General features: G+C 35.6%; 1 protein-coding gene across 1 annotated transcript; it reads right to left on the minus strand.

Annotated features, from left to right (window-relative positions):
* Positions 1-544: 544 nt before the first annotated feature.
* LOC148914317 (protein LEAD-SENSITIVE 1-like) lies at positions 545-2,134 on the minus strand. Its single transcript, XM_089043745.1, has 2 exons — positions 2,023-2,134; positions 545-1,102 (listed from the first exon to the last, which is right to left on the minus strand). Exons 1-2 carry the CDS (start codon positions 2,114-2,116, stop codon positions 591-593), a joined length of 606 nt encoding a protein of 201 aa, XP_088899871.1. The 5' UTR covers positions 2,117-2,134; the 3' UTR covers positions 545-590.
* Between the last annotated feature and the right edge of the window lie 9,912 nt (positions 2,135-12,046).

Consider the following 12,046-nt stretch of genomic DNA (forward strand, 5'->3'; position numbering starts at 1 on the left):
GTTGCTTTGGAGGGAAGATGAGTTTCACAATTGGGGGAGGGGAATAAAACCAACCTGAAAAAACCCATTTACCCTTAAATTTAACAAAAAAATTGTTAGAACTAACGGTGGGACCATTTGTCCAACGAAACTGAAGTTAAAGGACCAAGGAAATGATTTTGAAAATTGAGGGACCAAAATGCGAATCAGGTCAAAGTTCATGGACCTTTCAACCAAAAAACTCAATGTGGTAAACCTAGCATTACCCATAGTTTATATATACTAAAGAGAATGGCACATTTGATGACGATTTCTTCATCAACAAGTGAGGGAAATTAAAATTGACATGCAAATGACCCATTAGTGTAGTGGTTTGGAGTAATTGCTCCCTCATGCAAGCTCCTATATTCAAGTCCTAGCATCCATATTGTGTGTGAGTTTAGCATATAAAAAAAGATACTTAATGACATTATACTATACCATACCTAAGATGCTTTCAAAACATAAAGTGCACAAGTACAATTGTAATTAATTAATTGCATAGAAAATACAAGAAACTATTTTGAGCACACAATCAAACAACAATTTTCACAACATAACATAGAGAATCATTAAGACGACTTGGAAGAAAAAAGAGAAAGAACCATGGCAGTCTTGGAAGTAGATGAGGATGGAGTATCGGTTTTAGAGGAAACAGCTGCAATACCCATTGCCTTGAGAGCCTGCTCGCTCACGCGCTTGCCTGTTTTGCAATAACTGGCAAAGTTTTCGCAGTTGTTATCAAGCACGTCATAGTCACCAAACCCCTTCCCGTGAACCTCATCTTTGTTGAAAATCTTGGTGGCAAGATCTACAGTTTCCTCGTTTGAATAGCAACACTCAGTACTACAAGTTCCTTTCTGTTTGAATATGAAGTGGAGTGGAGAGACCCCGTATTCGAAGCGAAGCAGGTGGTGGTCTTTTAGGAAGCAATCAATGCAGGTTCTCAGCACTCCCCGTTTCGTGTTTGGGTCATGCCCGCACTTTCCACATGGAGACTCTCTCGATGAGCTACTACTTTTTGGATCATTTGGATCTTTTGTTGCATTGAAATGAATCACCAAACCATCCCCAACATATATACCTGCGTGCATGCATGGCACCATCCACATGCTATATTATATAATATTATAAATACAATTTATATATAATTTTCTGTAAATAACTATCCGTCTGATCGCTAACAAATAAAAATATGACTTCTAGAAAACACACACGCGCGCACACACACACATATGTATATATATCCCTTTTATTGGGGATTTTTAAATAATTTTATTTGAGGACACTATCTATGGTCCCTACGATTTTTTTTTCAATGATCCAAACCATCTATTTTTTAAGTCTACATCCATAGATCATCCTTGCAAAAAATTAGACAAATCGAAAACCGTTTCGACATCTAATTGTGTCCGACAAAATCAATAACACAATGCTTCAAGAAAGTACTAACATTTCAATAACTCAATTGAGTGGTCAAATGATATCGGATTCAAGTGATTTTTTGTAGAAATGATCTCTGAATGATTATCTAAAAAATAGACAATTTGGATTAGTGAAATACAATACGGAGTGGGCACTACAAAGGAGTTCCTCAATTGAAGCTTTGTGTATATATATTGAGGAACACCCTTTAGGGTACCCTACAATTTTTTTTTTCTAATGATCCAAACCATCTATTTTTTAGGTCTTCATTCATAAATCATCCTTACAAAAAATTAGATAAATCAGAAACTGTTTAGACATCTAATTGTGTTATACAAAATCAATGAACACGGTACTTCAAGAAAGTACTAAAATTTCAATAATTTAATTGAGTGGTCAAATGATATCGGATTCAAATGATTTTCTTGTAGAGATAATTTTTGAATGAATATCTACAAAATGGACGATTTGGATTAATGAAATATAATGTATGGTGGGATCTACAAGAGTATTCCTCAAATAAATTTATTTAATAAATTCCTCAACAGAAGCTTACCCTATACATATATATATACTCACCATGGTGGGAATATGTATGCCAGTGTCTATAAGCATAGATGTGATCTCCTGGGCGGAGCTCCTCCCTAGAAATCCTGTTTGAAATAATTCCCATCTCGCTTCTTGAGATTAATCTAACACTCTAAGTGTGGTTGCATGGACTTATATAGCATTATATCTGTCGAATTGTGTGGTTCATATTTAGAACGACTTTAGACTTAAAGAAAAGTCTTACTAACCTACGATTAGAAACCGCGTTACACACCAACGTACAATTTGTCAAGACGGCTAAAGACCAAGACGCAAACAGTACCATGTTGGTCAGGTAATTATTATTTTTATTTATTTATTTATTTCTAATTTATGACAAAATTAGAAGAAAACAAAAATATACAACCTGTCAAGATGGATTAGAAGACATAAGAGTTGACCTTATTTGTTTGACTCCCTTTTAAAAAGTTTTGCTTCAACCAATAATCTTTAAACGCATGCACATGGCTTGCTATATCTTGGCAGTTTGCACCATTGCAATAAAAGACAATACCCCCAATTCAATTTTTTATTTTGTTTGTTACACGGAATATAATTTGAAAAAAATTAAATTGCAAGGAAGTTACTATGATATGGCAAAAGTGGCACCTTCAATTGCCAATTGTTCCACACTCGGCACTTTCAAATGCCAATTGTTCCACACTTGATTCTGCTACAGTAGATGGAACGCGTGTTTGAGTTGCCCCACTATGTATGTACACCACAACTTCCTCCAAATAACGTGTTAAAAACGCCATAATAGGTTACAATAGCATTATACAAAACACCACAAACTATAACATTAAGTTTCTATTGACTTTGGCGTCAACACGAATAACAATTAACTATTATGAATTTTTTTCTTCGTTTATATATTGGTTTATATTTATATTTTATACATATATATATTTATATTTATAATTTTTTATAGGTACATTATTGGATATGTAATTTACATAATTTTTTGTTTTGGTTTGCAATTTTAGGAGGCAATGAGAGGGAATGACAACCAAAAGAAATGGGGTGGTTGATATGCTATTAATAGGGAAGTATTAATTACAATTATGGTAGTTAATGAAATGCTTGAAATAAATTATTAATAAAATATGAAGTTTGGTGGCAAAAATGTAAAAACATAGATTGGATGGGTTATTTTTTATTGGCATTGGAAGCACATCACATTATGGCAGGGTAACATTTCACAGAATATATATTTCTAAAAAATCTATAATAATGAAAACAAAAGAAAGTAACCCATCCAATTAGATAAAAATAGGTATGCCTAGATACTTTACTTTTATTCTCTGTCATCATTCAATTTTTTTTAAAAAAACTTTTATTAGATTAAATATTTGTTAGATTAAATAGAGTAAGGTTCTATGCTATTAGTATAGAAAAGGTTTGCATGATATCTGATCGATAGAAATATATAGTGAATAAATCCTCCTCTATCCGTTGCGGGTCGAGGACTCCTTCCCCTTCTTCAAACTCCGATTCCTATTGTTCATAGAGAAATCTCTGATCAACGATAGAACAAGATCCATTTTGCATCATATCTAAGGGGTTCCTTGGTTCGGGCCGAATAAGCAAGTATTCGTAAAATATAATTATTGAAATAAATATTATTTTTTTGATATAAAATAATAGTTATATTACTTAGAGACCATATTATATAACATATAAAATCATATTAAATAATATTTTATTAAAATTATATTTATTATCTCTAAGGTTGTCATTTAATATATTAGTTTTTAATAGGAATACTGCGACCTCTTATATCATACTAGTCATTTAAATTTGAAATTGAGTTTTTCACATAGATTTATAGAATGATGGGTATATGTCTAGGAAATAGAAAATGTAGGGATCTGTATTGGACAAGCCTAGGGAGCTTAAATTGCAAGGAAGTTATTATTATATGACAAAAGTGGCACTTTCAAATGCCAATTGTTCCACACTTGATTCTGCTACAGTAGATGGAATACGTGTTTCAGTTGCCCCACTATGTATGTACACTATAACTTCCTCTAAATAGCGTGTTAAAAACGCTATAATAGGTTAGGAAAGCATTATACAAAACACCACAAACTATAACATTAAGTTTCTATTGACTTTGGCATCAACACGAATAACAATTAACTACTATGAATTTTTTTCTTCGTTTATATATTGGTTTTATATTTATATTTATATTTTTTATAGGTACATTATTGGATATGTAATTTACAAATTTTTTTTTTTGGGTTTGCAATTTTAAGGGGTGATGAGAGGGAATGACAACCAAAAGAAATGGGGTGGTTGATATGCTATCAATAGGGAGTATTAATTACAATTATGGCAGTTAATGAAATGCTTGAAATAAATTATTTATAAAATATGGAGTTTGGTGGCAACAATGTAAAAACATAGGAATACTACGACATCTTATATCATACTAGTCATTTAAATTTGAAATTGGGTTTTACACATAGATTTATAGAGTGATGGGTATATGTCTAGGAAATAGAAAATGTAGGGATCTATATTAGACAAGCCCAAGGAGCTTATTTCCCCACTCCCCTTTTGTCCACTTATACTCTCTTTTGCTTTTTAATACTTTTTAACAATTTTGTTCTTTTTCTTTCCTATTCTATCCTTACCCTACATTAATTTCTTTTTTACTTCACTTTTATATTATTTCTTTTTCTTTATACTTAATTTTCCAACTTACACTCAATTTTCAGTATTAAAGGGAAAGAAAAAAAAAACTTAATTTCTCAGTCGATTAAAGGAAAAAAAATACTAAAAATGGAGTAGAAGTTGGAAAATTAAGTATAAAGAAAAAGAACTAATATCAAAGTGAAGTAAAAAGAAATTAATGTAGGGTAAGGGTAGAATAGGAAAGAGAAAGAACAAAATTGATTAAAAAGTATTAAAAAGCAAAAGGGAGTGTAAGTGGAGAAAATGGGAGTGGGGAAATCAAATCCCTATGATAAATACTACACAATTTAATTTCTATAAATTAACCCAAAAAATGACAGCTGGCAAAATTAAATTACTTTGACGTCCTGTTGAGTGTTTTAAGTTTTATTTATTTATTAATTATTATTATTATTATTGTTTTAAAGGTTTTGGGGTTGGACTTGGTTTAAGAAATCGATAACAATTTTGTAATTTGTAAAAGGCCTTGGTTGTGTTTCTAAAGTCCATTTTATATATATTTTTATATTAAAATAAAATAAAATATTTGAATGTAACGATCCAGTCCTAAATAAATTTTTAATTATTAAGTTATTCAGGATAAAAGACCATTTTGCCCATGAAATATTTTATTAGGTTTAAAGTTGACTTTTTGACCGGGAAGAAATTTAGGAATTTCGAATGTACCGTTACGTGAGCACGGCGAGATGAGTCCGTAGGCGTGTAGTGGGCTCAAATTGGAGTTATAACGAAAAGATACGATCAAAATACCCTTAGTGGCATAACCGTAATATTTGTGAAAAGGGTTTGATAAAAATCTTAAAACCCTCATTTTCCTCTCTCTCCTCCAGTCACTTTTTCTCTCTCCTCGGCGGCAGCCCTCTCCCTCTCTCTCTTGAAACTCCGCCACCGCCTTGCAGCAGACGGGACCCGGTGCCAAAGGGACGGCTCAGCCAGCCGTCAAGACTCGGCCCTTCCCGACATTGGCTTCCACTCCAGCATGGAAAGCATGATTTTAGGTTGATTTTCGCTTGAAATTTCGTCAGCTCCGATCCCTCTCCTCCGGCCTCCATTTTTGGTGATCAAGGTATGGAAATTCATCCATTCTTCATAATCTAGTTGATGGTTGGGTAGGATTTCATCAATTTTGAGCATAGGCAGTTTGATTTTCGAATTGAAATTCGACCGACTTTGGGATCGGGATTCCAGCCACTTCCGCCCATGTTTCGAGGTATATCCAAGAACAAAAGTGACTCCAAATAGGGTGTTAAACCTAGGGTAGGAGCCTTGAGTTGTGATCTTGAGTTTTACGGTGAAGCTTAATCGCTTTGGACACCCACGAGTTCCCAGCGCGTGTGGCGGCGCGTGGGCATTGTAGAAAAGGGGCATTGTGTCCCGATGTGATCTCGAGGTTCTCACGAGCACGTAGGGGTGCTCATTCCAATTGGATACCGTTTGAGTCTTGAACAGATTTTGCCTATTGTGCGTTATCTGGGTTCGATAGGTTTGAATCGTTGGATCATCTTGACTTTATTATATGATAATCTAGACGTCCTTAGAATCTTGTAGGATTCTATGGATCATAAAACGGAGTCCCGAATACTTCGGAAATGCCAACCCTAGGTCTAGGTTTATAGTAACTGTGCGATCGTGAATGATCTGACCATCCGATCCAGACCAAACTTGCAAGACTTGTATCCTAGACCTTGTGGAACCTTTAGAAACTTTCGAATTGTAAAGCGGATGTCGTGGGCCTGCTGAAATCCAGTCGATAAATTTAGTTAGTTTGACCTCTCGGTTGAGTGTTAGTCTTTCGAGGTAGTTTCATCATTCGAAAAGTAAATAGGATAAACTTGTAAACAAGTCTTAATTGTTATTTGAGTTTAAATTGGAAATTTGTTCATTATGGGATTTCCTTTAAGAGCATTTCCACCAATTAGCCCCTTGCCATGGCAAGGGGAGCCTAGTAGCTACTATTCATGTGAATAGTAGCTGCCTAACCCAACAAAGTGTGTTTCCAGCAGTTTAGGCTTGTCGGCAAATACTATTCATGTTTTTGTTTTTTTCACAACTTTGTTTACTTAAACAATTAATTTAGATAATATTTTCGGATAAGATTTTTCGGTTCCTACGTGTCAATACTATTCATATCGGATAAGATTTTCGGTTTCAAATTTCAGATACATTTCAAAATTCAAATTTCAGATAAATTCAAAATGTCAAATTTCAGATACATTTCAAAATTCAAATTTCAAATTTCATGTGAATTTCAAATTTCAGATAAGATTTTTACCCTCTAAAATTGTGCCACATGTCATCTTTATCTGTCTAAATTTTTCTATAAGATCAGAGGCTCAGCTCATACCTCCCACACCATATCTTCTCTACATCTTTATTTCTCAGATTTTAGATTTCATTTCTCAAATTTTAGATTTCATTCTCCATTCTCAATGGCAGACATGGAAGAGGTTTTGGAGAGGCAAGAGCGAGAAAGGCGATAAAGAATGTGTAAAAGAGTTGCAAGTAAAAGGCGCAGAGAGAACTAGATGAGCAACTCGGGATGGCCGTTGTTTTCTTGGAGGAAGAAAACCAAAGCCGCTGTGGTTCACGAGAAGGTCGGGCATTGAATGTGGACAGACAGACATTCTCGAGGTAAGAATCTTCTGGAAGATTATTTTATCCCACAATCTCTGTACTCTGATGTTCATTTTCGAGCAAGATATAGAATGCAACCCCATTTGTTCAATAAAGTCATGCATGATATTTGCAACTATGATGACTACTTTGTTCAAAAGAAAAATTGTCTGGAAATTTGGGGTTGCTTCGGTGTAAAGTTCATAGTAATCTGAATGTTGGCGTATGGGTCATCTGCTGATCAGGTGGATGAGATTGCCCGGATGGGGAAGTCCACTATTTTGGAGAGCTTGGTGCGATTTTGTAATGCAGTGGAAAATCTGTACACTAGGGACTACTGCGCAGACCTATGCCTAGGGACTTGCAACGGCTTCTACAAAAAGCCGAGTCTCGTGGATTTCCTGGAATGATTGGTAGCATTGATCGCATGCACCGACAATGTAAAATTGTCAAACCGCTTGGCAAGGGGATTATGGGAATCGGAAAGGGCAGAAAAGCACCATCCTCGAAGCAGTTGCTGGTTTTGATACATGGGTTTGACATGCCTTCTTTGGAGTTGCCGACTCTCAAAACTATTTGAACGTCTTGGGTCAATCCCCGGTAATCAATGATGTTCTGAGAGGTGAAGGCTCAAATATCACATATCAAATCAATAATACCGTATACCAGAACGGGTATTATCTAGCTTATGGTATCTACACGAGGTGGACAACATTTGTGAAATCAATTCCACATCCTCGATCCCAGAAGGAAATTTTTTTTGCTGCCTATCAAGAGAGTACAGAAAAGATGTGGAGAGGTGCTTCGGTATCCTTCAAGCCCGGTAGGCTATTATCAGGGGCGCGGCGTCTATTTGATGAGGAGGTGCTTAGAAGTATAATGATGACTTGTATCATCCTCCACAATATGATTGTGGAAGATGAGTATGATTACAATGTTGATGAAGTGTATGAACCAGATCCCATGAACGCGGCCTTAACACGAATTTATGAAAAACCTATGGGGCCAAATGGAGAACTAGTGTAGCATGATCCGTTGGTTAGAGATGGTAGTTTCATGCATTGTATGATTGAGCTCTACACGGAGATGCAATCGTCGTATATTCATGAACACCGTCAAGTTGACTTGATGGAGCATTTGTGGGCGGTGAAAGGCAATGAAGGTCAATGAAGTGAAGTGTTGTATTTTTAGTTATGCTTTGTTATTTTTTTATGCTTTAGTTGTGGTTTGTTTATTTTTTATGCTTTGGTTGTGGTTTGCTTTTTATATATGGAATGTTTTGAATAAAAAGGAATTTTGTTGAATATTTTCTTCATTCACTAAAAGAAAATCAATACAACTCATAAAATAAAATACATGAATTACCACTAATTTTTTAAACAAAACAAAAAATACAATGAAATGAAAGGTAAGCAAACTAACTTAATGGTACAATGAAATGAAAGGCAAGCAAACTAACTTAATGGTACAATGAAATGAAAGGCAAGCAAATTAACTTAATGGTTTTGATCATTTAACCAATCCGTGTTGCTAGGTCCATCGTCACGAAAACGTCTTCGTCTCATAACATCCTTTCGTTCTAGCTTCCAATATTGTTTTGTTTCAGGGGACATATGGGTTGTATCCATGGCCATGGTTTCCTAATCCTTTTTTTATATCTTTTCTCGGCTTACATACTCCCTTTGTTGGCGTACATACTCCCTTTCTTTTGCATATTCTAGTTCCATTGCCCTATCGTACTCTTGTTGTTTCATGTCCATTTCAATTCTCATGGCTTGCATCTTTGAAATGTCCTCCAAAAATTTAGATGCATTCTTGGTAGAATTACTCCACCTCTTCGCCTTCGCCGCCTTTCTCCCAATAGGCCTTGGCTCTTTTTCGATGGGTGAGTCTTAACTCTTCGGGGAATCCATAGGTGAATCCGATGCCGGTGTCTCATAGAGTGGCGTCTCGTTCAACACTACCGTTGGACCTGTTGGAATAATTTGGAATCTCTTACAATTCTTCACCACCTCCCAACATAGGGTATGGTTGAAACTTTTTTTGCCTTGCCCAGTAGCACCAAAAAATATTTGTGCTTGAATAATCTATAAAAAAAAAAAGGAAATGCAAGAAACTTTAAGAAATATTGGCAATGCAACAAGTATAAAAAAATAATAATGGAAATACAAGAAACTTTAACAATTTATTAGAAATGCAAAACAAAATATAAATATTGTAACAAACATTCATATTAATATTGGAAATACAAGAAATATTAGCAAAATATATAAATTGCAAGAAACATTTAAATAAAATTTAATATGACATAGAAATTAATAAAGCAAAAATTACAAATAATTTACCTCACTGGTAAGGTTTTCCCTGCTTCAATGGTTGTCCACTGGTAAGGTTTTCCCCGCTTCTATGGTTGTTTATCGCTTTTGCCAAGACATCTCTCCATTTCGCCAACTCTTTATTAAGAATTTTCCACATACTAGATAATGTCATTTCCGTACGGGTCGAACCAATTACCCTTTCACAAAAATCCTGATGAATTTTTTTCCACATATGACAGAATTTCATCTCATTGGCCGTTACAGGACAATGACTAATGTGGAGCCAAGACTCACACAAGCTAACATCTTCCATGATGCTCCATGCCCCTCCGGTTTCACTAGAAGAACCCACAAATTTTTCTAGAAAAATACAACTTGAAAGTGAAAAAAATATTGAGTAGAAAGTGAATAATTGTAGAAGGAGAAGAAAATGTAAGAGGAGTTGGTGTTAAAAGTGAAGAGTATTGGTTGGTATTTATAGAAAAAAAATTCAGTATTTTTTGGGTATTTTTTTAATTTTTTGCAATTTTTTCATTTTTTTATTTGGGAAAAAATTGGCTGCAATTGGATTGTTGGAAAAAGGGGATCGGAGAGCCTAGAAGGAGCCACGTGGAAGAGAGCCGTTAGGGTAGTTCCGATTTTTTCATTTTTTATTGGCGAAAAAATGGCTGCTGTTGGATTGCTGGAAAAAGTGGATCAGACAGGCCCTTGCCTGCCATGTGGAATAGACCCGTTGGGGGGACAACATGTGGCGCATCAATTCACGCGCCAACGTTAAAAATTTAAACCCCAGTGCTGATGTCGTCGTGACGTCAGCGATGACATCAGCCCAAAACAAGTTTTAGTGCTCGGGCGAGCCTCCCCAAGGGCCAGCCCGTTCGCTGGGCCCCACACCTTGCCCTGGCTGATTTTTGTTGCTGGAAACACCATTTTGGGTTTGCCGCTCCTAGCCCTCCCCTTAGGCCCCTTGCTGGAAATGCTCTAAAGGTTGTTGCTTATCTTTAATTATTATTATTTGATTAAATTATGTTGCATTCTACTATAGACTTGAATCGCTAAATTGTGAATATCTCTATTATTATTGTGACATTTGAGACTTATAATTATTCGGAATATGGATTATATATGTTGAGTACCATCCATCAAATACTAGACACTTCCCGTATGTGGCGGTGGAATTTCCGGCGTGTGAGACACTTCCTATACGTGGCGTTGGATTTTCCAGCGTATGGGAAGAATATGTGACTATCTGGTCTCACACGTGGCGTTGGAATTTCCGGCATGTGAGACACTTCCCATACGTGACGTTGGATTTTCTGACGTATGGGAAGAATATATGACTATCTAGTCTCACACGTGGCGTTGTAATTTTCAGCGTGTGAGACACTTCACATTCGTTGAGTTGGATTTTCTGGTGTATGAGAAAAATATATGACTATCTGGTCTTACATGTGGCGTTGAAATTTCCAGCGTTTGAGACATTATGATTATGTTATTTGCTCATCACACGTGGTGTTGGATTATCCGGCGTGTTATAGAGTAACATGGAGAAGAAAAAGGGATTATTTTACTATATCGGAGAAAGATTATTGTATAAAATGAAGTGTGTTGGGATTTAAATAAAAAAAGGGGAAGATATCTCTTGAAATAATTTACTTGTACTACTGAAATGGTTGTATATCATTTGGTGCATGATTATGTATGTGAAGAACTACGTGTGGCTTGATCCCTTAGTAAGGGTACATAGGTAGCCAGGGTCCCACCAAGTCTGACCGCTGACTATATTTTATTTATGTTGTTTTATTGAGATTGGGCTGAGGCCTTAAACTACTTGCGATTGTGTTCGGAGGTTAAAACCTTGTATGTTAGATATTTGGGAAGTTAGATGATGTAAATTGCATTTGGCATTCATAATTATGTTTGAGTTTATTATATGTCTTGTTTAAGGTATTATTTGACTTAAGAGCTTTGTTGGTAGTTTTGTTTCGGATTACTTGAACGCCGGAGGCCGATTATGTTTATTGCTTGAAATTATTTTGTGCATGCTGCCAGTTGGTGATATTAAATGTGTTTTAAGCAGGTTGAAATTTTTGGGATTATTCAATTTACAGAAGAGACTCGCCAAAATTTTAGTTGAAAGTCTTGGTCATTAGTAAGTGGGCTGCATCGGTGATGTTGGAATTTCCACAGATTCGTCTCGGGTTAGAATTGTAGGTCCTGTCATTGAATCCCTATATTGAGCATAATAGTGAATCTTCCATTATTTAACTTTATAAACGAGAGCGATCAGAAGAGTCACGTGCTACTATGCTAGACGCATGCATATGGCTTGCTATATCTTGGCAGTTTGCACCATTGCAATAAAAAGACAATACCCCCGC

This window comes from Prunus mume, unplaced genomic scaffold (assembly GCF_029339155.1).
Source record: "Prunus mume cultivar Tortuosa unplaced genomic scaffold, ASM2933915v1 scaffold21, whole genome shotgun sequence".
In the NCBI taxonomy this organism is placed as follows: Eukaryota; Viridiplantae; Streptophyta; class Magnoliopsida; order Rosales; family Rosaceae; genus Prunus; species Prunus mume.

What these genes read in the sequence shown, in the direction of transcription:
- LOC148914317 (XM_089043745.1), bottom strand. Translation starts at nt 2,116, where the DNA reads ATGGGAATTATTTCAAACAGGATTTCTAGGGAGGAGCTCCGCCCAGGA. An exon ending in GCATACATATTCCCACCATG is followed by an intron (nt 1,103 to 2,022) that starts GTGAGTATATAT and finishes GCATGCACGCAG; the next exon opens with GTATATATGTTGGGGATGGT.